Below are 26,214 nucleotides of genomic sequence, written 5' to 3' on the forward strand. Positions count from 1 at the left end.
AAAAAATGAGCCAAAAATGAACTCTTAATCTTCAAAACTAAGCGCGCTGTGATTTTTTGAAAAAATAATTTTTTCCGCTTCCACGCTCACTCCAAACCGGCGCCGGCATACAGGAGAGGTTTTGATTTTTAGGGCTTCGGCGTAAGAGGGTTAAAAGAGTGCAAATTTAGCGATCGATGTGTCGATTTTTTTAATGTTTATGCTTTTATGTTTTAAATGTGTATGAAAATATATTACGTATAGGGTATTTTTATTTTTGTACATAAATATGATACAAATTAAGGCAGCCTTTGTAACTAAGCTCCACGTTGTCAGGGATGTTTTTTCATGTTCGTTCTTGTCCGCCACTGTTCCGAAAAATGCATGGTGTCATTTTATTAATTATGCATCTTTTCCATAAATCCTTTAAAAAGTTGTACATTACTTCACTGTACCCAATAATATTGTATGTATTCTCATATTATTGTATTATAAAATACTACGGCAAATCTAAGCCAGTATTCCGCGGAGCGGCCAATGTTGTGGTTTGAAATCAGCTGATGGCGAATAAGAGTTTGTTTCGCCATAACGCAATTCTGAGCTAATTCTCTTGCTTCTAGCATAAACAAATATTTAGATACTTGACTTATATGAGACAAGGTTATTTTTCCTAATACAACGTGTTTTTAGTTGGAAATATGAATTGAATATGTCTCGTTGTGAATGGGAACTACTTTTTTTTCGTCAACAGATTACGCTGGCAGCATGTTTATTGCGTAAAAAAAATTATGTGATTCCGTTCGCAATTCTCTTTTATATCATCAAATACGAACTTTGTTTTTTATCTTATGTCGGCGTGAAACCATTAGTAAAATGTGTTCTTTCAAGCATAGTAGTTTTGATTAAAATTATTTTGTGTCAATTTTATCTATGGTTGTGTTTGATGGCACACGTTTACTGGAGTTTTATCCTTGTTGCCGATGTACGATAATAGTCATTTGCAGCTTGAACAGTTTTCTCAGCTTTAGTTATAACTAGGTTTATATTTAACTGTATATTTCCCGATTGATCTTTGTTCTATAGCGAATAAAGTTATTACATTAAGATATCTCTGTTCTATTCTATACACAACGCCATTTATAACAACTACAGTAATAGTGTGCTGTAGTACGATGATTGAAATACAAGCCAAACGGATGTTATCCAGTTCGGTTGTTCTTAGAAAAGAAAAAAAAAGTTGTTTCTCGTTCGGTCGTTCATGGCTGTACACGTTCACGCAACGAGTATAACGTTAACACCATACTTTCATCATTCTCTTTTGCTGTTATTGAACTTAAGTAACTAGAAGATGGATAAAGTTAGGCTATTGTAATTTGGTCTCTCATAAAATTGGACTATCGTAAGACGAATTATCGTAACTTGAGCACTACAGCTACCTGTACACTATAAACCTTATATCTTTACATACTCTAGACACCCAAAGGATTAAAGCTAGTCTTTTTTTCACTTTACAGTATTTATAATGCTATAATGTACTGTACAGTACTACTGTGCAGTAAATTCTATATTACTATACTGCATAAATATAATTTTACTTATTGCGCCATTGTGGGATTACGGTGCCTTTGACTGGTCAAGAGTTTCGAAAGAAGGTATGCAGGGGTCGTAGGCTTTAAAATCACTTAGCGTCAACGGCCAGGAATGGAACCCCTGCCGCTAACCGAGGGCCGCCTGTATTCTCATATTATTGTATTATAAAATACTAAAATAGCATTCAATGTTTTGGTCTGGAAATCAGCTTATTGGCAGTATGAGGTTATTTTGCTGTATTTAACTCCTAGTTGGCATAAATGAATATCTAGATACTTTACTTATATGAGACAAGGTAATTTTTTGTTATTAAAACGTGTTTTTAATTCGAAATGTGACTTGAATACATCTTGTGAACTAAGTTATTTTTTCGTTAACATATTGCTTTGGGGCACGTTTATTATGTAAAGAAATTGTGATTCCGTTTGCTGTTTTCATTGATTTCATTGTAATACAAGCTTTACGTTATTTATCTTTTATCGGCGTGAAAACAAAAGTAAAATGTGTTCTTTCAAGCCTAGTAGTTGTGATTAAAATGATTTTCTAGTTCTATCTAAGGCTGTGTTTGATGGCATAAGTTTACAGGAGTTTTATCCTTCTTGTCAATGCATGATAACAGTTATTAGCAGCTTGAAAAGTTTTCTCAGCTTGAGTTACAACATGGTTTAAATTTAACAGTATATATCCTTGTTGATCTTTGATCTACACCGAATAAAGTTATTGCATAAAAGTACTATATCAGTCCTGTAATACATAACGTCATTTATAACATAACTATGGTAATTGTTTACTATCATACGATGGTTGATATACAAGCCAAACAGATGTTGTTATCCAATTCGGTTGTACTTAGCAAAAAAGTTGTTTCTCGTTTAGTTGTTCATGGCTGTACACATTTTAATGTTATGATTGTTAAAACAATACTTTCATCATTCTCTTTTGCTGTTTTTAAACTTATTTAACAACTAGAAGATGGTTTAACTAGAAGATGGGATAACGTTAGGCTATTGCAATTTGGTCTCTTGCTCCTTGATTGTCGTATCAATATTAATTGCTAACCTCATCATGAAATTGGATTATCTTAAGACAAATTATCATATCTTAAACACTTAATGTATAGAGAACTCATTTTGTGTTATCCTCATACAGGGAAAAGCTGATGTGAAAAAAAGCATATGGGACAAGCAACTAGCTTCAGTGATGTGTCACTAGTAAATAGAATATATTGAAATTAAATAATGATACAAAACCAGAGAGGGAAGAAAAATTACATTTTCATGTGATTGCTACAGTTTTGAATTATAGTGTAGGTTATTTTACTGGTCTTTGTTACTTATTGGGAGGGCAAACCCCAGAACTGTTTACTGTATTAAGTTGAGTTGCTGTTTTAACATGAAAGGAAAGAATGAATGCCAGTAGTCTTTAATTCATTCTAAAAACATAAAACCCACTTATAAATCTTACCACAAACTATAGTAGTGGTTGCTTACCAAAGCTTATTCACTGAATTAGATAGAAATGGAGAAAAGAGGAGACTAGTGCAAAGATGATTACCTATAATATAAATTGTAAATGTCTGTGTTATGTATGTAATATTGTTCAAACATTGAAGCAACTTTATTGATACTAGAGCCATGAAAACAAAATATCATCTCATTAGAAAGATTATGTAGAAAAAATATTAGAGTAATATACATAATTGGAAAAAATATAGGAAGTTGTCTCAGAAAGTGAATGGTCTATCAGTTACTATTAGTTATTAGTAATTGCTAATAACAGTATGTTGATGTTGAATATTTTGATGTTATAATTACTAAGCTTTGTGATGTTATGGTTTATGTCGTGCTTAAGCATTTGGTTCGGTATGGTATATCTGTAATACGCAAAACATTTTGCCACATCAGGAATTTGACTGGTATATGGGAAGGAGAGTGTTTTGTATTGATATAAATAATGTCCTTTTTTTTTTTTTAACTTCCAGAGACGGTTACCAAGCTGTTTAGTAACACGGGTAAAGTTTATTTGAAATTGAAATTTTCCCTACTTTTGTCCTAAAATGATGAATGGGATTATCGATTTTATTCCAGCTTACCCTCGTACCCCCTGTTAACCCTGAAGTGAAACAAAATTTTAAATAGGCTCATTTCATATAAGAACAAGGAAGAAAATTGGTTTTCCTCTTGACTTACTAACTATATTGGTATATTGTTGTTGAGTGCCCAAAAGCAAAAAGTCTCTTGTAGCCATTTTTTGTTTTCCTCCAGTGATGTATTCCATTGATATAACTGTTAAAAGTTCATTAAAAATTTTATGAACTTGATACAGAAGTTTAGTTTTGCTTTTGATCACCATACTGCCTTAAAGAAAGATAAATAGTGTTGTGTTGTAGTTTTTTTAAATTGAAATTTGTTAAATGATAGTGCTGTCACTTATTGTTCCTCACAATGTCATTGTTGCTACAGAATTATTCTAGATATGGCATTTGCTGCATAAAATAAAGTGACATTTAAGTTTAGAGGGAACTCATGATTGTTATCCTCACATGTCTTCAATACATAATCTCTTGGAGTTAGCAGTTTGTGATGCAGTTGAAAATGAAAAATTCTAGTCTTTAAACACTTGAATTATGTATTAGTTGAAACGGGTTTCTTATAAATGCAGAATTCCTTGGATGTTTTTCAAACCCTTCACCTACTTCCCATTCAAATTGTCATAGCATGGATGACTAGATTTGTAGTGATACCCAACTAAGCATCATTTTGAGCCTTTTGAACCTGTTGATGTGTTTCTTTTCTAACTACTATTTAATAAAATGAAAACAGAAGAATTTTTAAGAGCATTGGTCACTATTTAGTCAACATAATCATGTTGCTGTAGTATCTAGAAGGTGAGGTTCCATATTAACTTTCATTGGGTTGGTTAGAGCATGTTGTTGAACTTTCTCAAATATTAAGCATTAAATATCATACACCAATTCTTCTTCACAGGAAGGTGGGGCTGATGGCAAAGGTGTCAAGGAGCGCAAGTGGAAAGTCGGTGAAATTGAATTTGAGGCCCTAATGAGGTCCCTTGATAATTCTGTAAGTTTTGGCATATTTTGTTGAAATTAAAATTTGAAATAAATAATAATTATGAATCATTGTGAAATGGTTGCTTTTGTATATCCCAATATGATGACATATGTTGATTATTTTGTTTATGGATGGCTTATAAAATAGATGTGATTGACCAATGAGGATTAGAGCTATGGTGTTGAAATACATTATGTATATGTAAACAGGTCGTCTGTCAGGTCTTCTATCATATATCAAATTCTTATCCCCATGACTGTGACATAGCCATTATAAAAAGAGCAAGGGTTTGAATGATTTGATCTGTGGAGTATTTTGAAGCAAAGCAGCCTTATTTTGTGAATAAAGGTGTTAATGAGGGTTGAGAATTTTTGTGGTTGGATGAAGAATTAGTGTTACATAATATTTTCATTTACAGGGCTTAAGAACGGGCTTCATATACCGCCGGCCACTGGTCAAACAGGAAACTTCAAGACTTCAGAGTGATGTTGCACTCCCTCCCACTGCTTCTAACTACACACATCTATTTGATGAAGATGATATAACGAGAAGGTTAGCAGAAAAATATCAGTAGTTTTTGTGTACTGTTTAATGCTGCAAGTTTTTTTTTTCAAGAGTACAGTAGTAACTTTCCAGGAATGGTACTCTTTGCATCTGTCATTTTCAACCATGTATTGTAAAACATTGAATAATAGTATAAGCTGTAGGTTTGTAAAATTTTCAACTATGTATTGTAAAACATCGAATAATAGTATAAGCTGTAGGTTTGTAAAGCCAGTAGAAAGTATTTAAAAATTTTATTTTCCCTTTACAGCCCTCTTAAGCGCATACTTGATGGCCGTAAGACACAAGACAAGACTCGATGGCTGAACTCTCCTAATGTGTATCAGAAAGTGGAGGTCTTGGAAACTGGAACACCAGATCCAAAGAAAATCACCAAGGTAGAAATCATTACAATGGAAAGCAAGTAGGACCAGAAAAGGAAGCTTTTAGTCGCGTGCCTAGGGAGCTGTTTCTGGACCACTCGTTGGTATTTGGGATTAGGCTCTTACGTTGCTCGCACTGGATTAGATTGACTGAATTGGCTACTCTGTATGATTCCATGTCGCATCACTTGCTTTGGAGTAAACTTTCCAGTTGATATCCTTATCAGTGACATAATTATTCAGTATATGTTGTAGGTATATTGGCACAGATAATGTGGGATTTAGCTTAATTTATGCAGTTTCTTATTACATTGAAAGAGTTTTTAAATGACTTTGATGGCTTTTGAATATGACGTCACATTTCAGAACTGGAAATATTTTTCAGTGTGGGAATAATGTTCATGAAAGATGTCATTATTTGTAAAATGTAATTTCTCATCATCCATGGCAAGTCAGTTATTTAAATTTGTGCCTTACTGGCATGAAAGGGTGATATGACATGGAAGCCTTTAAAGCTTAAGCAGATATTTAGACAGACAGATAGCTTGAAAAGCATTGAGACACGTGTCTTTTATAATTTTTGAAGGTATAGTAGCTATTTAACAATAGTCAAAAGACCTCGGATAAAAAGACAAAGTGGTAAACCTGGTCATGTTTGCAATATTTCAGTTTTAGTTAGGCACAACTAATTCTTTTAAGATATTCTTACAAGATTTCCTTCATAATCTTTAAATTCTTAATAGGCTTGGTATCAGTTTTTGTAGAAGCATAGTTAGATCATGTTCACTTTGCTTTAAAGAGCACTTAAAAGTTTTAAGTGCTAATATCTTGAATGGTTTCAGAATTAGAGGAATTGTTTGTGGAGGAACTTGTTTACTGTGAAGGAAGATAGTAAAATGTAATTGGAAATCAAACCATAAGAATGGTAAATATTGCAGGATATTTTTAAAAGTATAGGTGCAAAGTATTCAAGTGAGAAAAAGTTTGTGTAGCATTTTAGACAGCTTAAAGAAAAGTTGTATTACATATGCTGAAAGACATTCATGTAAATGGATAATTGAAGGACATACAGTGTAAGAAAAGATGGACGACAGTTTGTATTTTCAGTTTCAGTTCCTCTTTACTAATCATTAATACTCAGTATGTACACTCCCTTGTTCTTTTCTCAGTTATGCGTTGGAAGACATTTTTGCGTTAAGTGAATATTTGTAATTGCATAGTGTAGTATATAATAATTTTGTAAAGTTTGTTTTACGTTTGCTCATTTTTGCTATATACGTGGCCAGGTGATACTGTATAGCTGATAACAACAGCCAAAGACACTATAATATAGTATTTGCAAGTTTTCAATAAGTGGTAGGTATGTAGGAGTTCATAGATATCTAAGGAAACTGTGTTAGTCATATCATATGTGGCATTAATAATGCGTATAATGGTTACTCTATTCAGAAATAAATTGCATCCTATTAAGAAAGCTTTATTATGAATCTAACCGTACCTATGAATAGTACATTAGTGTACTTCATGCTCAGTTTGCTCAGAGTTTATAGTTGTTGCTTTTATTGACTAATGAAGCATTTAGTCCTATTGCCAAAGCTCACTTATATGTATTTTTTTACATACATATGTTGAAAAAGGCTGTTTTTAAATTTTATTTTCAACTATTAACTGTAAAGAATTTTTTCTTTTCTACTCTAGAAAGGTTAATTGGCAAAGGACCTGAACATAATAGTAAATTATATCTGCTTTTATTGCTGGGATATGGTAATACATGTAAGTCTCATATTTCCCAGAAAAATCTTCAATTAACAAGATGATTCACAAATGTGTTCATTATGCATTATGAATTTCATAATTTGTTAGGCGTTAGCAACATATTGATACTTTGTTGAACGATATTGCGTGCTGCACTTGTGCTGTCTGTTAGATATGGATGCATATTGTTTCTGGTCATTTAATATGGTATAGTCTATTGGTAACATTGTGAGGAATTATAGCAGCATTAAACTCTTTGCTTAGGATGGGGTTGGTAATACAGTATTTGCTTTCAAATGCTCGTATGTCAGTGGTAAGCGTAGCTTTGTATTTTAATATTATTTGACTTATAGACATATTCAAGTTGAACAGACTGCTTATTTGATATATATATTTTTTCGATAAACTGGAAATTAACTTTTGATTCCAGTTTTATATCTTGACGAAAAGCCGTCGGTTGTAACTAATGTAGTTGCAGAGTAATGGTGGTGTTTATTAGAAACTTGTTATTGATGAGAGTAATGAGTCTTTCCATGTGCATGCATTGATTTGTTATAACTTGAATAAATGATGTACCATTTACATTTAGTTTAGACCTCTTAGCAACCAAAAATTATTGGAGCACATATTTTTTAATGAATTTCCTTCTCTAGCTAAGACTATACAAGTAGTTTAAGAATGTAATGGTATAGTATTTCCTTTTTATATTTTAGTAAGAATATTTCCAGTGATCTATCAGAGAAATTGTTCTATGAAATTGTTATATTTTTCTATTCTATTTTTGGTTGTTTTAATAATTTTTGTAATATCTTTTCATTTGTGGTTTCTTGATTGTCAGAAAATAGGCTGTGGTCTTACTCATACAGCTTAATTTTTGTCACAATGTTTTTTAAACTTTTACCTTCTAAGTAATCCTTTGTTTTGGACCTGTCATGAATTTAATGAAAATAGGAGTACGTATCATTGAGCATAATAAAGCTGTTATGCCCAAACTCAATTATTGTCACTATTTTGACATGTGTGTTAAACATATGATATTGGCTTCTAATAAAAGAAATATCACATATATCCAGAGCTTTCATTCTTCTTTAGAAACCAGCTAAGGTGATTCTTCATTTAATGCTTGGTCTGTTATTCTTATTGTGGTTAATGCTCAGTAGACTTGAATATGAGCTATAGTTAAGTAATAATTTGTCAAGGTTCACCTTAGCTGGTTCTTTTGTGCCTGTTTCTGGTAAATGGAGATGATTGCCTGCTAGCCAATTGTCTAGCATCCTTTCACGCAAAACCAAGCACAAAGGGCCTCGCATTATGTGAAGTTTCAGAGCAGAATCTTAGTGGCATTGCTACTTTTTTGTTCTCAGTTGTCTAGAGCCCTGTTGTACACATACAGTTGACCAGAATTTACAGTAGTTTTGTATAAATTATCATTAGGAAACAGGCACAATGCATTTGCACTTCATACAGGAGCCCTAGAGTCAGCTTAGGATGATAGTAATTTGTTGTAACCATGCAGTTCATTTTTGGATATGCGAGGCCAAGCCCTAATGTGCTTTGTTTTGTTGCTTCTACAGTGGGTTGCTGACCAGTCTCCCACACATTCAACCTCAACACCAGTCAAATTGGAATCGGCACTTCAGTTTGTTCCTAGTAATACTGATCCTAAGGAATTCAAGACTGTTCAAAAATTGGTAAGTTTTCTTGTACAGTATTTGTTTATAGATAGTGACTTGTATATACAGTTTCTATTGGGCAAGGCAAATTTGAATTCTTATTTTTTGGTTTCTTAGATGTATCATTATATTTTGGCTTTTAGTGATCACCTTTGTGTCAGTTTATGTAGTTTATTTTAGTTATAAGACTTTTGATGCACTAAACTATCATTCATAATTGAAAAATTTGAAAGGGACTGAATTGTTAAATGAATCTTCCAGTTCTAGAATATGCAATGTCCTTATTCTTAGAATATTGATATAGTATAGGTACGAGGATATTTAAGGTTTGGTCATTTTTAGAAAAACTACATCCAGTGAAATATGTCTAACAAAGTTTCTGCTAGAACAGATCTCATATATTTGTTCGTTCAAGACCTTATTTTTGGGAATTTGTTGACTTGCATAGGTTCATGAAGACCAATGAGATTTTGGGAATATCATCTGCATTCTTAAATGTTATTACATTAACATTAGTTTTAAGCCAGCTAACTTTTCTCACTCTTTCATCAGATTTGACCTTATAATATAAATATTCCTTTTCCTTTACTTTTGTTAATTGTGTAGTATATTAGCAATTTTTGTTTTGAACATTGTTAGCAAAATTACAGTTTTAAGATCAGTCTGGATGTTATAAATAAGCTGAAAGTGACATTTTACAGAAAGGGCACAGGTTTTACATGGCAAAAGTGTGTGTGGTATTATCTTACTGATAGGTTCTTTGTGGTATAAATAATTAAGTAGCTCTCAAGTGAGCAACAAATGGCAGACATACATTCTTTCAATTGGAAGCTGGGGTTTCATGGTTAATTTGATTTTGTTTTTTATGCAAATTGATGATTTCTTTGTTTCCTAGGAACAAATGGGTAGTAGAAGATTCAGTTATTGCACTAAATTGGGAACACCTAAAAATATTCTCAGGAAAAAGTGAGGCTAGACTGCAATTATGGTGTTTGACTTAAATTTAAATTGCTTAGCACCGACCTGTTATAATTAGTGTATTTTTTAGTATGAATCTCTGGGAACAGTAGTTTTACTAGTAATCTTGTGCCTGGACCAGAAGATCCCTGGGTCCCCTGCAGCACCTGCTTTACTCTTAAGTGAGTTAGCCCAAGTATTCATAGCTCATTGAAGTCCTCAGACTTCTTCACTGATTGATTTCCAGTATGTATTCCTGTATTCATGTAAGCCCTTCAAGCCATAGAACAATGTGGTGAAACTTCCATATTCCTTGGTAGAAGAATAATCTTTGCTGGTAATCCTCCTATTTTGTGGAAGATAATGATGGATGATTAATATAAGGACTTTTTAGGTTTACAAAAGTGTGCTAATATGTTCTAACTAGTTGTGAGTAGTAGGCAAGCTAGTTCATTTTTGAAAGTTTCTGTTTGCTTTGTACATCTCTTAAGTATATACGTATGCATTATGATAGTTATTCCTTTAATTTTTCATATTCCCATTTTTGTAGGTATCTTGCTTAGGTGTTGACAAGTCAGTTTGTTTGGCTTTTTGGAACATTGGTTGGTTTTCCCACTTTACATTGTATAGTGAATTGCTTTATGTAAAGGCTTATTTTTGTGTGTGTAGTAGTGTCATAATTCTTCGAATTTGAGTATCTAACCATTCCAGCTACTTCCGTTGTATTTGTATTTTGCCTATTCAGTTTATGATTTACCATTTTTGTGAATTATTCAAAATTTTGATTCCATTATGTACAGGTGTTGTACTTAATGTATGCAAGCATAACTTCCAACTAAATTATGTTTACAATTTTTATTTACTGTATATTTCCGTGTATAAGACGACCTGTAGATAAGACAAGGTCAAAATTCATGGCAAATATTCATGAATTTTCCTTTCATAAATTATCAAAGCCAATTCTAGATCATGTTTTTCATATATACGTCACCTAAAAGGGAAACCATTGTTTTGTATATGTTTCATCGCCATTCTCAAACTACTACTAATAACAATACAATAATGAACAATAATTATTGTTCATATGACTGAATTGTTCTAAACAGTTACAAACAGCTTTGCGTGCTGCCTCACTTGATGTTTGCAACTTTGCTATTTTTTTTGTTATGAAAGCATGGGGAAATGTGAAAATAGAAAGTGTCATAAAATCATTTAAAAAATGCCAAGGATGGTACTGAAGATGATTTGTATGATATTGACGACGAAGCTTAAAGTTGACTGGACTTGACTCGTCTGCCAGAACCAGACTGGAATCCCTATGATGGTGGCACATGGGATCAATCTTGTGATATGTATGAGAAACTTTTAATGATAAATGAATATTATGTTATCCTAAATGTTATTAGTACTGCCATAATTACACTACCATGAAATTTCTGAAAGGTTACCGAAAGATAAAGGTTGCTGTGAGTGCAACCGTAACTTGATGTTTACATTTTCTCAGCTGGGATCACACAGATAAAAGTTTGTTTCATTGATTTAGAAATACTCCTCAAATAGGCTTTTTGTTATAAAGATATGCCAATAATATATAAGGTAAAAATGGTTTTATAATGTGAATCTTAATGCATGTTGGTGGTTAGGCAATAGCACTGAGGCTGAGGCTAGCCTACTGATATAAGTCTTAGAATTCAAGGTTTGAATTTTAGAACTGTAGTATAAGATGACTCCCAATTTTTAGGGGTGGATTTTAGGATTTAAAGGTCGTCTTATACGTACTTGAAAATATACAGTATGTAATTTATACTGGCGTTTGTTGCTTCCTCTTTCTTTTGGGACATTCTGCCTGAAGATGCAGCAAAAAAAATTTAATTGGTTGTCTAGAAGGTCTTGTGATGTTTATATGTTAAGTTTTGACCAAGACTGGAGTAGTTGCTAGGGACAACTTTGTTTGTTCCCTTAAGTGTGAGAGGTCATCTGTCTGACAGAGTTTAATAATACCAAGAGTTCCACAGTGGTTGTTGATCTGTCTTAGCCTTGGGCTCTTCCTAACTAACCCTAGGCTGTTGGGTTTTTTCCCAGGTCTACCCATTGCTACTTCTCTCAATGCAACTGTAGCAGCACCAGCTGTCTCAGCTGTTTTGTTGTGGGCTGATGCTCTTGCCCACTGCCACTAATGCTTCTGCTACTTAACTTCAGCTGTCTCAGCTGTTGCTCCTGTGCTTGATGATCCTTTCTTCTAGGAGGAGAAATAGAGCAAGTACCTCAAGCAGTACCTGTTTACCTTGCTTCCAGGGCAGTTGTTAGGGACTAAAGAACTTGAAGACAGACCCTGTGCTCCCACCTTTTTATCCTTAACCTAGACAGGATGAATCTCTTACAGCTCCAATACATAAGGTTAGAAACCCCAAGAGTCGAGAGAATTTGATCCCTCACGGGAAATTAGAGAAGTGTCTGTGACCTCAGGCAGACACCACCCAAGAGAACCAGGTTTGGGAAAGATTTTAGGACATCTGTGATGACAACACTTTGGATGCACTTAGGGCACAGCAATACAGAGGCTCTTAAAGCAAGGCAATGGAATAGATAGGCAGGATCCTCAGCTTGAAGGGGCTGCAGACAAGAGAGGATGGTGGAATGTGTAGCAGAAAGCATGGCAGATTTGGATTTAGAGTAAGGAATGAAGATGGAGAGTAGGTATTGGAAACAATAGAGTTTTTAATTAAGTCTGATTAAACATGGTTTGTGAGGGCAAATCATCATTTAGCAATGTAGTAGTACTGGAATACAGAGCAAAATGGATTTAACTTATGGATACTGTATGGTTAGGATGGAAGACTGCAGCAATGTAGTGAATTGTAAGGTGTCTTAGTGAGGTATGTGTGAAATAACATCGGTTGCTAGTGATAGATATTAAGATCAGAAGCAAAAAATCCAAAAGGAGGCTGACGATAATGGCCATAACAGTTGTAAGATGTACAGAGGAGTTGAATAGGTTAGGAACAAAAGTATATTTACAGAATATCAAACTTGAGAGAAAAGCAAAAAAAAAGATCTGGATCAGTCAGGTGTCATAAGAGTATATATAAAAACAAAATACTTCAGGTTATAGAAGTATGAAAGCTAAATGTAAAATGAAGCATGGCAAAGTACCAGGTCCATCAGTGGTGCAAATTGAAATGCTAAAGGTATGTGGCATAGAAGGGAAGAACAGACATTCGAATTGTTAAGGGTAATTTTGGAAGAGGGCATAATGCCAAATGACTGGGAAGAAAGACACTTAAAGGGAAAGAGGCTGGAGGATGATTAGAAGTTTTATTGTGTATTTATAAACCTAGGTTCACGTGGGGTGCTGTAGGGCGCTACTTAACATTCTTTGCATTGTACCCTTGGCCTCTAGCTGCAACCTCTTTCATTCCTTTAACTCTACTATTCACATTGCCTTTTCCATATGACTTCCCACCCTCTCTAACAATTGTTTCATAGTGCAACTGCAAGGTTTTCCTCCTGTTACACCATTTAAACCTTCTTACTGTCAATTTCTCTTTCAGCCCTGAGTGACCTCATAGTTCCTAGCACTGACTTTTGGCCTAAATTCTATATTCCTATTCCCATGAACCTAGAGAGAGCACTTGATGAAACTTAAGGGTTTTATGGTTTGGTGTTTAAGAAATGGGAAAATGCCAGAATTAAATATAAAAGAACAAGGACATCTGTAGTAACAGGGATTGGCACTAGCCCATTTCTGTTTATACTGGTTATGGATGTATTGAGGGAAGGGATTAGGAATTAAAATCACGGGGAATTGTTATATGCAGATGATCAGGTGATTATGGCAGAGACTGAAGAAGAATCGCAAAGAAAAGAAGGGTAAGAGAGTGGTAGAAATATCTTGAATTGGGTGGTATAAAAGTAAAGGGGGTAAAGCTGAGATTACGGTATCCAGCAGGCAGGGAAGGGATAAATTATATTTACAAGATAGAAAAGGCCTAGATTTAAAACAGAGAATTTCAAGTACTACGAACTACTTTAGGTCAAGAGGGGTGTACAGCTAAGGTAAAAAGTAGGATAAAAACAGCTTTGGGGAAAGGGAGGAGTGGGAAAGGGAGGGAAGGAGCTGGCAGGGGTAATGTTTGACAAATTATCAGACCAGTGGTGATGAATGGTTCAGAAGAACAGATGCTGGAGCAAATGAAATATCAAGATGCTGAGGTAGACATTAGGGATCTTTGCATAATAGGCTGGAAAGTGGAGAAATCAGAAGTGCTGGAGTGGTCAAGGTGACTGATTTGTAAGTAGAATCAAGATTGAGATGGTATTGACAAGTGGTAAAGATGAGTGAGGAGAACTAAGCAAAGTGGGCTTGGTAAGAACCTGTTTGGAGTAAAAGGCAGAGAGAGAGGCAAAGGATTAGATAGCATGATAAAAAGTGAGAGAGGATTTGGAGAGGGGGGGAGGTGTTTAGCAGAGGAAGATGACGATGTAACAAATTATTCAACAGTTGAGGCTCAATGTTGGTCTTCCCTATGCCAGACTCAACCACCCAGGAATGCAACCCCCATGGTGACCTTTGTGGACTGGTGTCGAGGCAAATTCTTGCTACCTACCAAGCTACCAAGCAGTATTAATCCATCATCCACTTTTCACCTTGTAGAACAGTTCATGCTGACATCTATTACCCCCCTTAAAGGAGATTTTAAAGAACATCTCCAAGGAGGATCTATTCCCTTCCTGTTATATTAGCTTTTGTGACAAGGATAACAAAGCAATAAAAGAAGCAGACATGAGAGACTCCATCAGGATAACCTTTTCAGTACTTAGCTCATTTGGTTTTGCCTTGACTTCACAGTGTGGTGGTTTTAATTCAAAGCCTCTCAAAGCTTGATAGATTTCACTGGCAAGACACTAACGTATTGTCCCTTAGAGCTAGAGAAGGGGGTTAGAGGTAGCTTGCAGGTCTACCTATCGAGGAGGATCCAGGATTTTTCTCCACTTGCAGACTGAGTTTAGGAACAAGGGCATCATTTGTTTGTCATGAATGCTTCCAGCTCCTCTAGTCCCTCTCTGTTCCCCAGGAGGTTAGGCACTTGCCCCTACATTTCCTCAATATGAAATTATCTCAGAGTCCACTTTGGTGTTCATGAAACAGCTGAAGCCAAAAGGAAAGGCAGAGATGAGGATATGTATATAGGACAACTTTCCACACTTTACCTCCATAGGAAGGTGTAACCCCTACTGTTTCACCTTCAATGGCCTTAACCCTGAGGTTATGTTTGGCTGATGACTTCCTCAAAACAAGACCAGACCCCAAACAAAAAACAAGGTTCAGCCCCTCTCAGGACTAAGATGTTGCTAAAGGAATTAGACAAGATACCCACATCTTCTAAGGGCGTTAAAGAGATTTAATTTTCTTTTGGGGAGCTTGTTGATTGAGTCTGGAATCACTAACCTTCAACAGCCAGCTGAAGAAACTTTGGTGGCAGAATTCAGCAGAGCTATGGTGATAGTACTCTTGTACCCCCAACCATAGGGTATAACACCAGAATGTAAATGTGGATATACAAATGAAAGATTGGTTTGTAAAAAAATCTTTAAAACAGTTTCTTTGATGAATGTAACAAATTTGCCATCAAGGGAAGAATAATTTTAGTTTGTCAGGGATCGGTTGGGTTAATAATTTCTATTTTCTTGTAGAGTGATGATAATTTTACTGTATCTCTGACCTCATTACTTAATTTTTTATCAGATTAAAGAAAACCGAAGAGTTGGCAGTATAAGTGCTGGTCCAACATCACATCTCTTGGAGGGAGTAACTTGGGATGAAGCCCGTCGCATGCAAGATGCAAGTATGTCTGCTGCCACTGACCATGTGATACTTGTTGGTGCTGCATCAAAAGGAATTATTCAACGTGATTTCCAGCACAATGCAGTTGTATACAAGACACCATATGCGAAAAATCCATTTGATAGCATTACAGACAAGGAGCTTGATGAATATCGTGATTTGGTAGAACGTAAACAAAGAGGAGACCCAAGTAAGTAGGAGTGTTTAGAGCGGAGATGGTATGTAAAATGAAAAATGGAAAATGTATTTTTAACTAATTAATAAGTAGTTTAACCAGACCACGTGCATTTCTAATTATTCTTATATATTTTGTTTATGTAAACCAGTAGGCAGTCCCCAGTTGTTGGCAATGTGGTTTATGGCGCTTGTCTGGCGATGACGATAACTGAATTTTTGGTGCGGATATGTGCCAATCCATGATTATTGGCAGCACGGATAACTGTTGATCGGTTCTATTATTGCTGATTTTGGTTATAGGCGATTTTTGGTATTGTCACACCATCATAATATATTGCAAATAATATGTAATAAGTTTTTTATTAAATATATATATTTAATTTCAGTTGAAGAAATTGAAATAGAAAAAATGAACATCATGCCCGAACGAGCGACGGTTGACGTTGTAGACGACTCGATCCAAGATTCCACTTTAAATACAACATCGCCAACTAGTCCTGCTTCTGATCAAGAAGGTGAGTGGTTGATTTTCATCTTTTCATTTAGTGTATTTCAAAGCACAGTTTTATCTCATTCATAATGATGATTTTATTAAAGGGTAAAGAAAGTAAGTTAAGATGTATTTAGTGTGAAGACTTCAGTTTTAAATTTGAGATCATGAATGATCCTTATAAAATTATAACTTTTATATACATATTGTTTGGTATTATAGTCTGTTAACAACAGAACTTGTACCAATCTTTTATTCAGTAATGTATATAGATTAAGAACAAATTTAATGCAGCACAGTACTATAGTTGTCATTGCCCATACGTAGACTGGATATTAGTACAAGGTACCTTATTAAGTGAAGTAATTGTTGTATCAGAGATGAAGATGAATAAGTGATAGTTCCCGGTAGCTCTAAGTGACACGATCTATTGCTGTACAAGATGCCTTAAGATGGCATTGATTCTGCGATGATTGCATTTGATTGGTATACACACAGCCTCCAGTGCACGGGTGCTGAAGGTGGAAACCAAACAGGCGCCAAGAGCAAGTAAAGCACAGTCTGTCGTCTTAAGCGATGGTCAGTAGGGTTTTTGATAATTTATTCTGCTAATAAAAGTAGTGTGTGGGATTTGTCCACTAAAACTGGTTTCTGATGATGAAGCTTGGAAGATTATGCCGTCCATATAATGCGCCTGTGTACGTAAACCTCTCTTGCATACACATTTATAATTAATGTTAAAGGAAAATGCAATAGTGTGGGTGACAAAGTCTTGAAACTCACTGTGACCAAAGATGTATGTTATCTTATTAAGAATGAAAATAAATGCTCAGTGCTCACATTAGCTTGAAATATTACGGAAGACTTCAAGATGTGATATAAGAGAGGTTGTTTACTGAATGCTGCTAGTAAAGTCTTTAAGAACAGATAATAATTGGACTACTCCTCCAAGATCATCATCGTGTATAAGTCATCTCAATTGTAGTTTGTAGGATCTGTATGGCTTCTTATGTTCTTGTCTCTTGATTTGTCCCAGTACATAGTTATAGCTGGCAAGTTCCTGACTGATGTTTGGTACTTGTAGCATGTCACTCATTTGGAAATATTCATGTCCTAAAAAAGTTTTTGTTTTTCGTTTTATGTTTTTATACTGTTTGTGGGATAACAGAGCTTTTTTGCTAGACATACAAGTTCATAATGTCCACTAATAACTAGTTTTTAATCAGTAATTTTATTAATTTCTTTTGGTTGGATTAATATATTCCCCTTGTATTGTATGAAAATGCCATGATTTAAGCATTTGATAATAACCAAAGAAGTTTGGTTTTATAGTTCTGAAATACTCTGCAGTCAAGTACGGTATATGTTTTGTAGTTTTTCTTTAGCTTCTATTTTTAAGTGAAAGCTGCTAGCATAGATTGCATTTATTACATTAGTTACAGTGCATTGAAAAACTTTAAAATGAATCTTTATGCAAAAATTATCAAGTATTAAAAAAAATTATTAGTCTTATTTTTCTTATTTCTTCTTTCACATTGGCTGAGGTCATATTATTGTAGTTTGTGCAGATGTTATGTTTCAGTTTAAATGTATCTCCACCTTTGGAATGTAATATTTTTCCAATAAAGCCTACAAAATATTAGTTTCTTCTTGTGGACTTGTATATCTTGAGTACTGTGGTAGTCCAACCACTGCTTCTGTATCATATGATAGATGGAGAACGAGTTGTTCGTCAAAAGCCAAGCCTTCCCCCTAAACCCAACATTCCGAAGAAGCCCACAGTGGGCACAGTGGGTCCAGGGGTACCTGTTGGGCCCCCCCAGAGGGTGCAGGCAACAATGAAAACCCTTCCTCTGAGAGGTAACCTGGTTGACCTGAGTGCTGACTAACTTCATGTCTGACCCTTATTGCAAAGGCTAATATAAGGGCTCTTGTCCGTACTATTCCCCAAAAAATTACAATAGTATGTTGTTCAGTACTACAGGTTATTTTATACTTAGCAGTGAGTGTTAGACATGGGAAAGATTTAGAGTTTGTGTGTTCGTAAAAGTATGGTATTTTGATTTGTGTTTTCCCGCCAATTTATGTTTTAACTTTGAAAGTCATGCAGGTAACAGGATAGATATTTTTATACTAAACAGTTTAAATCCAGTCAACTGCATTTACAATATACCCATTTTAATTATTTTGTGGTATTAACTGCATTTTAGATTTGGTAACCTAGTGCTGTAGTAGTAAATCTAATCAAATATTGTAATAAGAAAATGATCCCTTTATGACTATTCAGTGCAGTATCTGATGTAATCTTTATATTGTAAAGTTAGTAGTGTAGCCTACTTTATAATTGTGTGGTCCAATTTTTTCATGTGAAAAGACACCCAAAACAAAACTGGCATGAACTAACATAATTACCTTTGTGTCTTATCATTTGCCTGTCAGTGAAATACATTTAAGGTGTATTATTTGGATTTTAAATTGCATTTTCCCCTCTTCAGAAGGAACCATATTGAATAAATCTGGGAGTGAACTAATTAGTTAGTGTATTGGAAGAATGCTGCCAGGTTTTGGCATTTGGAAATGTTCATTCATATTCCAATTGAATTGATCACAATAGTAAGCTCACTTTCACTTTATTTATCATGGACACCCCTGTAATTGCTGTTAGATTGGATGATGATACTAATGCACTATAAACTTTTTCACTTCTTTCAGGTTTCAGAATTAACATCTTATCAGAAAAGATATGCTATAGAAAGAGGATTATGGTAGCTTTTTAATATTTAAAAGTAAAATTTTGTTCATCCTCAAGAATGCAAACCATGGCCTTTCATGCATTTTCCAGGAAAAGCACAAGCTGGAAATGGTCTTAGAAGCTTTCTAACAAGTTATTAATTGGTGGTAGGTTGGTGAATGGCAGGATACCACTCATTTATCAAAACCTACAACTGGGCAGATTTCTTCCTTTATTGTCAATGCCATTTTTCAGTAGTATATGGCTTTAGAATGTTTTTTTGTGTGTGCATGGCAGTTGGTATGGAGGTATAAATAGAAAAAGGTTTAATTTTATAGCAGTGGGAATGTTTGGGGGGGGTTAGTGTTTGTGTGGTCTGTCATGTTGTCATTCGGTAGAGATCCTCAGTGCTTTTTCTCTTTTTGCAGTGGTAGTTCCTGCAGACCTGATTTGCCTTGCCAGGAGTGTGTTAGTCTCCTGTGCTAAGGAAGTGATATAGAAAGTACAGGAAGGGCAAGAAGTGTGTGTGTGTGTTTTTATTTTTTTGTGGGGGGGGAGACACTTCCTTTGGTGCCACTTTTGTTTGATTCCCCCACCATTTCTTTAGATTTCTATACTCATTCTTCCCTGGTTTAGTCTGATAGGAGTATGTGTATGGAGGTGTCATTGCAGGTGCTCTCAGACTGTGACAGCCTTGCACATATTTGATGTTTGCCATCACCTACACTTGGTATGCCAGCTGCTCTAGGTACAACAGTGGAGAGCCAATGAGGCCTACTTTCGATATCAGTGTGATCCATTGTTCTCTTTGCTCCTGGACCACTTAGCTTCAGCTAAAAGAGTCCACTGCTGCTATGCATGATGATGCAGCTGCTGCTCCTGTTCAGGATGTTAACCTCCCGGACCTTCCCATCGCTGTTGTTGTTTGCTTAGAAGTCCCATGGTTCCTTTTGTAGCGGGTACTCTTGTACTTAATCGTCTGCCTGCTTAGACCTCATCTACAGCCATAATGGAGAAAAGTGAGATTCATCGTTGGATGCATTGGGAGGGGTTTTGGGTAGGTTTTTTGCTTCTTTTTTCCCTCTGGAAGGGCAGTTGGGCATCGCCATCTTTGTTGTATGTTCCAGCCTCAGATGTGCAGAGGATGGAGGGTATGTGGGATTTGCTATGCCTACCAGGGGTACCAACTTTAGGTGGCCTATTGTCTTACTACATGACTTCCCATTTCCCTCTTGTCCCTCACTCTATGGATGTCTCTTCTCCCCCTGGTCTACACTGTATAGGGCTGAACGCCACATCTACCGGGATGCACATGGTTCCAATCGCGCATCACACTGGAACACACTTTGCCATGCCTGCAGGTGTACCAACAGCCTTCTTGTATTTTTAGTGGTGTCACAGCCAGTAACCTCAGTTATGTCACAATCCAACATGGCGGCTGTCATGACGCCACAGCGCCTGCTCTCTCAACTCTGATGGCGATGGATACAACTACGCTTGTGGATTCAGTAGCACGCACTTTCATGGAGAAGCTACAAGCTTTAGATGAGAAGCAAAATTGCAAATCTTCCTCTTCTTGATCTACTTCCTCCTCGAAGACTTCAACATCATTGGATTCTTCTGTCTCCAGTGTGTGCTCCAGTTAAGCGCTGGAGAATCAGGGACTTCGTGGCTGACCCTCATGCCAAGAGAAGAATAATTTCTTCATCTTCGAGCTGGGACTGTCACATCTCTGTAAGACAGAAAGCTCAAGAAGTAGTCGTTAGCTCCACATCAAAATTTGACGTTCGTCTTTTTTGCGATATGTTCTGGTATCTTTGGCTTGTGGTTGTACATTAGGTACAAGCAGGTTTCACTCTTATCATGATCTCTGTAGTGGTCACCACAGTGGGCTATGTCTGTCTGAAGCCTCTTTGGCAGTGGATCCTTCTCAGCCTGCCACAGGATCTTCAGGACTTGTGAAATCTTTTCCTGCAAAACCCATGCAGGCTGAGTTGCGTAGGGACTTTCATGATAGTATTGGGCTTATTTTTGAGCATACTGATCTGAAAGAAGTAACCTTGGTGCTCTTGCCAAACCCAATATTGGCAGTAATTGAACAGTTAAATCTCACCCGTAGTCAGACTATCATTTTGACTACAATTATGATGTCTGTTTGCTATTTTCTTTTCGGTTGCTCTAGCCAGCTGCTTTCCCTGCTTCTAACCCTGCTTGGAGTTTTTATTATTATTATTATTATTATTATCATTATTATTATTATTTTTATTAAAAATAATGGCAGAATTCACAGAATTGATTTTGTACAATATTCTTTCAATTCTCCTTATGATTTGCCTTTCTGGCACGCTGGTATTATAAAGCAGCTGTCCAATATTCATCGTGCTGTAGGTCATCAACGGAAATTTCGGCGGGCTGGTGTTATCAAAAGCAAACTGGTTATCAGGGACAGGCTGGGGTCGTCAACAGGTATACAGGTGCGTTTCGTAGGTCGGGAACAGGCCGTAGTCGTCAGGGGTCTATCCGGTATTTCTTGTTATTTCTTCGTTTCTGGTTTTTAAAAGGCGTCTACATGTTTCTGCCACCTCGTTTGTCCATCTTTGGGATGGGGTCGCTGAGTGCAATGGTCAGTGATCCCGTCCCGAAGATGGACAAACAAGGTGGCCGAAACATGTAGACGCCTTTTAAAAACCAGAAACAAAGAAATAACAAGAAATACCGGATAGACCCCTGACGACTACGGCCTGTTCCCGACCTACGAAACGCACCTGTATACCTGTTGACGACCCCAGCCTGTCCCTGATAACCAGTTTCCTTTGATAACACCAACCCGCCGAAATTTCCGTTGATGACCTACAGCACGATGAATATTAGACAGCTGCATTATAATACCAGCGTGCCAGAAAGGCAAATCATAAGGAGAATTGAAAGAATATTGTTCAAAATCAATTCTGCCATTATTTTTAATAAAACTTGTTTGAAAGAAGGTCTGTTTCCAGCATACACATATTATTATTATTATTATTAACCAGATGATGTTGATGCTACTCCCCTTCAGGCAGACAAACAAGCTTCTCCTGGAAAGAGGCTGCACTGAAGGTACTTCTCTGCTATGGAACCAGGAGTCACAAAGTTGTTCACCAACATTGTGGCTTGGCCTTTGGTTGCACATACTTGCTGACTATGTAGGTGCTAGTGTATCATCCTCACATGGGAAGAAAAAGTTTAGAAGGGTTTGGGTGTTGGGAGGCAAAGTACTTAGGTATGCTGGTAGACATAGACATGGCAGCATTGAGTCTTTCCAATGGATTTTTGTTTCAGCAAGTTCAGGAGGTAGTAGCTCAGTTCCTGTCTAGGTAGGATCAAACAGTTTGGCTTTCAGCAGTCTGCCCTCCTTTTCTGTGCCCTTTAGTGAGAAAGGGACAATCTGGCCTGATGAGCAGATGACAGGAACCTCATTATGGGAACTAAGACTGAACTGCCTGCCTTTACAGATAAATCAGTTCTCAGGGGCATTGAAGGATGGGTGGGAGCCATGCCTGGAAGATCTGTTTACTTCAAGTGTGTTGACGGAAGTATAATCTTCATTTACTCATCAACATCTTGGGGATAGAAGCACTTTTGATAACACTACAAGCATTTCAGGATCAATTGAAGGACCATATGGGTATTGTTGAGTCACAACATTACCAAAGTGTCGTATATCAAGCTGCAGGTGATGGTTTCCTTTCTCTTCTTATCAGTTGGCAAGGCAAGTGCATAAATGACTGGTTCACCATGCCAATGAGCTCTTGGCTTAGTACATTCCTGACCAGTTTAGTCATCAAGGGTAATTTGTAAAAGTGGAGTGGTCTTTACACTGTGGCATGACAGAGAGGCTGTTCAAGCTTTGAGGAACATCAGTAATTGATTTGTTCCCACAGGAAGCTCCTGGTGATCTGTTCTCATGTTCTAGACCCATGGGCTGCTCTGGAGGATGCATTATAGTACCCAGGACGTTTTTCCACCATTCATGTTTTGGTTGATCACTCCAGGTTTCAGGATGCTCCTGGTGGCTCATAGTAGGCCATATGCAAAGTGGTAACCTGATCTGCCATTTCTTGTGGATGAGGCACCAAGAGAAATTCCTTGTTGTTCATGTTTTGTTAGACTCGTGTAACTTAATTGTCAGTCCATAGAGGCTCTTTGTCTTCCCACATGGAGTATGTATCCAGCAAAAGGGGGAAGGGATCTTTTTCCTTGTGGGACAGTGCAGGCAATGTTTCAGCAGCCATTTATTATGGAAATTGAGCTATCTTTTGCAATTTATGTTTAGATAAGGTTTATCTCTGGTTTGGGGCCACTCTGCATCAGATTGTTTACATTCTCATCCAGCCTTGTCAAGTCAAGCTCCTCTCAGTCCTTGTGGTGACAGGCTTTAACCCACCTTGAGCTGTGTTTTGACTGAAGGTTATGGACCTCTTCTCCTTGGTAGAATTGTCTAAGCTTAGGGGAGGCATTGAATCATCTTGCCCACTACACAAGCTCAGGCCTTTGGGAATAGGATGTGACTTATTCTCAAAAGAATTAACTCTTAACTTAGTGGCATTATGAGCCCCTTTGGCGCATTTGTATGGACAGCATGTTTCAAACTATTTTTCTGTTGGCTCTACCTTTGGCAAAGAGTATGGGATTGTTGTCATTCTAGGTAGTTTGTTCCAGAGTTTGTGACAAGAACTCAGAATTTATTAGTTTTTGACAAAATATGAGAACTGTTTTGTCCCCTCTGTTGGAGACTTGGTCATTGTTGATCTTGATAAGATATGTGAGCCTTATATGATAAGAATAACACTTAACATCTTGAATGCCCATTTTTGTAGTGGCTGGCACAAGTGGGTGTTTAAGAACTATTTATTGTTCATGAGATAGACAACCATCCAGTTCAGGCTAGATGTCATGAAGTTGGTGGGACTAACCCATTCCCTGCATTAAGAGTGGGATTCAACTTTTTTTTTTTTTTTTTTGACCTCGGGTATGTCACCCACAAGTCTCTGAACAACGTAAAACCTGTAGTGGCTGCTCATTAGCTATCCAATATCTGATTGGTCAGCAAGCCTCTTACTAAAGTTATAAGGTTGGAATTGAATGGATGAGTGGCTTGCAGCCTTCTTTCTTCCTTCCTTTCTCTCTTGCGAGGCAGCATTTAGGCAAGACTGAGTTTTCAGGCAAACCTTTTTTGGCTCAGGGTCCTATCAGAATCTTCATCCTCATGACAGACTGTATAGAGATTTAAGTAGTTTTTCTGTTTTCCCCTGATTTCTCATGACAGAAAATGACATGTCTTGACAGATATTGAACACTGCCATTTAGTTCTGAAAAATGTTCCTCCCAACTTAGAATTAACTTGGCAAATGCACTAGTTTGTGTTCTCATTGGAACGAATACCAGATTTTAAAGTTATTTATTTCTTATATAGATATACTAACCAGAAACTTTCATCATAATAGAATTTCAGGGTAATGTTAAGGAATAATAATAATAATAGTTTTTCCAGACCTATGAGTGTTATTTGAAGAAAAAGTGCTGGGTTTCCAACACATGAGTGAATGCATTCTGCCACTTACTACCAATTAACCACTGTGATAGCAAACTTCAACAAATGTTTCCAGCTCTTGCTAGGAATACTTTTAAATAAAAAACTATGGTTTCTTTATTCTGGCAAAGTACAAATTATCTTGAAAATTTCATGTTTTTAGAGTATACAGTATTATACCACAGCTCAGAGAATGTTTTACCTTCAGTGTAGTGTTAGTAGTAATTTTGTGTGGTTTTACATATATATATATATATATATATATATATATATATATATATATATATATATATATATATATATATATATATAACAATAATTAAATTGATTTTTTACAGCAAATGGGAAAAATTATGTGATAATTTCTGGAGATTTAAGGAAGTCAGGATGAACAGTATGTTTTGAAATTTATGGTGTGAAGGGAAGTAGGTCTGAAGAAAAATCCTATAGTTAGATGTAATTGTGCTGATCACTTGGTTAATAAGTGATGAAGGTTGTTCTAAATTAGTATTATTTTTTCAGGTTAATGGAACATTGTGCAAGTTCCGTGATTAGTTATAAAGTATTGAATGCATGATCAAAGAGGTATTGTTAATAATAAAAAATGAAGTTACTCAGATAATTGGATGTAAATATTAAGTTTGAAGTCATTCAGTTAACTGGATATTACTGTGATTATGTAGAGAATTATTGTTTCAGTATTTTCCTGATATTTACCATACATACTTTACCTAGATAAATTTTAAGAGCTTTGACAAAGGGAAACTACTTACCAGAAATTTTCAAACAGTGAAGTAATGTGAAGTACAATACAAACAAGCAATTTGTTGCCTCTGTTAGTGTTTGTTGGAACTTGAGTCAAGGAAAAAGGAAATAATATGATTCTAAAGAAGAATGTTGTAGATAATAGAATAAGCTTTTCCCTTGGAAGAACTTATATGATCAAATTAAATTTTCTCACAAAATCAGATTTCATACAATTATTATATATTTATATACAACACACTTTCTTGGTCTCCAGATGCATCAGAAGTTGTAGCCTTTAGTTAAACAGACATAAGTTAAACAGACATAAGCAGAGTGGTAACTCATTATGCATGTACAGTTAAGGTAGACCTCTGGTACTCATCAAACACTTGCCTCACTTTAACAGTTGTGTGGATAAAAGGCTTCATAATATCAGTGAGCTAGAAACAGATCATCATTATCATGAGAGATGGGTTTTTATTTAAATGTTTTGGTTTATTAACTTTTTGTTCACCAAAAACCTATCACTCATATAAACAATCACAATTTAGGTGGGAGGTTCAAGAATGTTGGTCATGACCTGTAGGATCCATGAACACTGAAACTAAGGTAAACAGAGACTAAGGCTCAAGGCAAGTCATGGGTTTGCTAGGAGGAAGTATGAGCCCTGTCTAAGAGTAAAAATAAATTGCTTGTAAATATAA

At 36.0% G+C, this 26,214-nt stretch overlaps 1 protein-coding gene across 14 annotated transcripts in view; it reads left to right on the plus strand.

Moving 5' to 3' along the window:
- LOC135220183 (protein hu-li tai shao-like) overlaps nucleotides 1–26,214 on the plus strand; it is a 211,276-nt gene that overhangs the window by 127,357 nt on the left and 57,705 nt on the right. For 8 of the 14 annotated variants that reach the window (XM_064257546.1, XM_064257588.1, XM_064257676.1 and 5 more), the window contains 8 exons: nucleotides 3,551–3,580; nucleotides 4,557–4,649; nucleotides 5,059–5,192; nucleotides 5,455–5,581; nucleotides 8,896–9,012; nucleotides 15,698–15,986; nucleotides 16,360–16,488; nucleotides 16,962–17,042. In XM_064257546.1, the coding sequence (XP_064113616.1) occupies nucleotides 3,551–3,580; nucleotides 4,557–4,649; nucleotides 5,059–5,192; nucleotides 5,455–5,581; nucleotides 8,896–9,012; nucleotides 15,698–15,986; nucleotides 16,360–16,488; nucleotides 16,962–17,042 (1,000 nt within the window). Of the gene's footprint in view, nucleotides 1–3,550; nucleotides 3,581–4,556; nucleotides 4,650–5,058; nucleotides 5,193–5,454; nucleotides 5,582–8,895; nucleotides 9,013–15,697; nucleotides 15,987–16,359; nucleotides 16,489–16,961; nucleotides 17,043–18,176; nucleotides 18,324–26,214 lie in introns of all 14 variants that reach the window. The other 6 variants (XM_064258187.1, XM_064258356.1, XM_064258441.1 and 3 more) reach the window with 4 other exon arrangements.

The sequence above is a fragment of the Macrobrachium nipponense genome, chromosome 11 (assembly GCF_015104395.2).
Source record: "Macrobrachium nipponense isolate FS-2020 chromosome 11, ASM1510439v2, whole genome shotgun sequence".
Lineage (NCBI taxonomy): Eukaryota > Metazoa > Arthropoda > Malacostraca > Decapoda > Palaemonidae > Macrobrachium > Macrobrachium nipponense.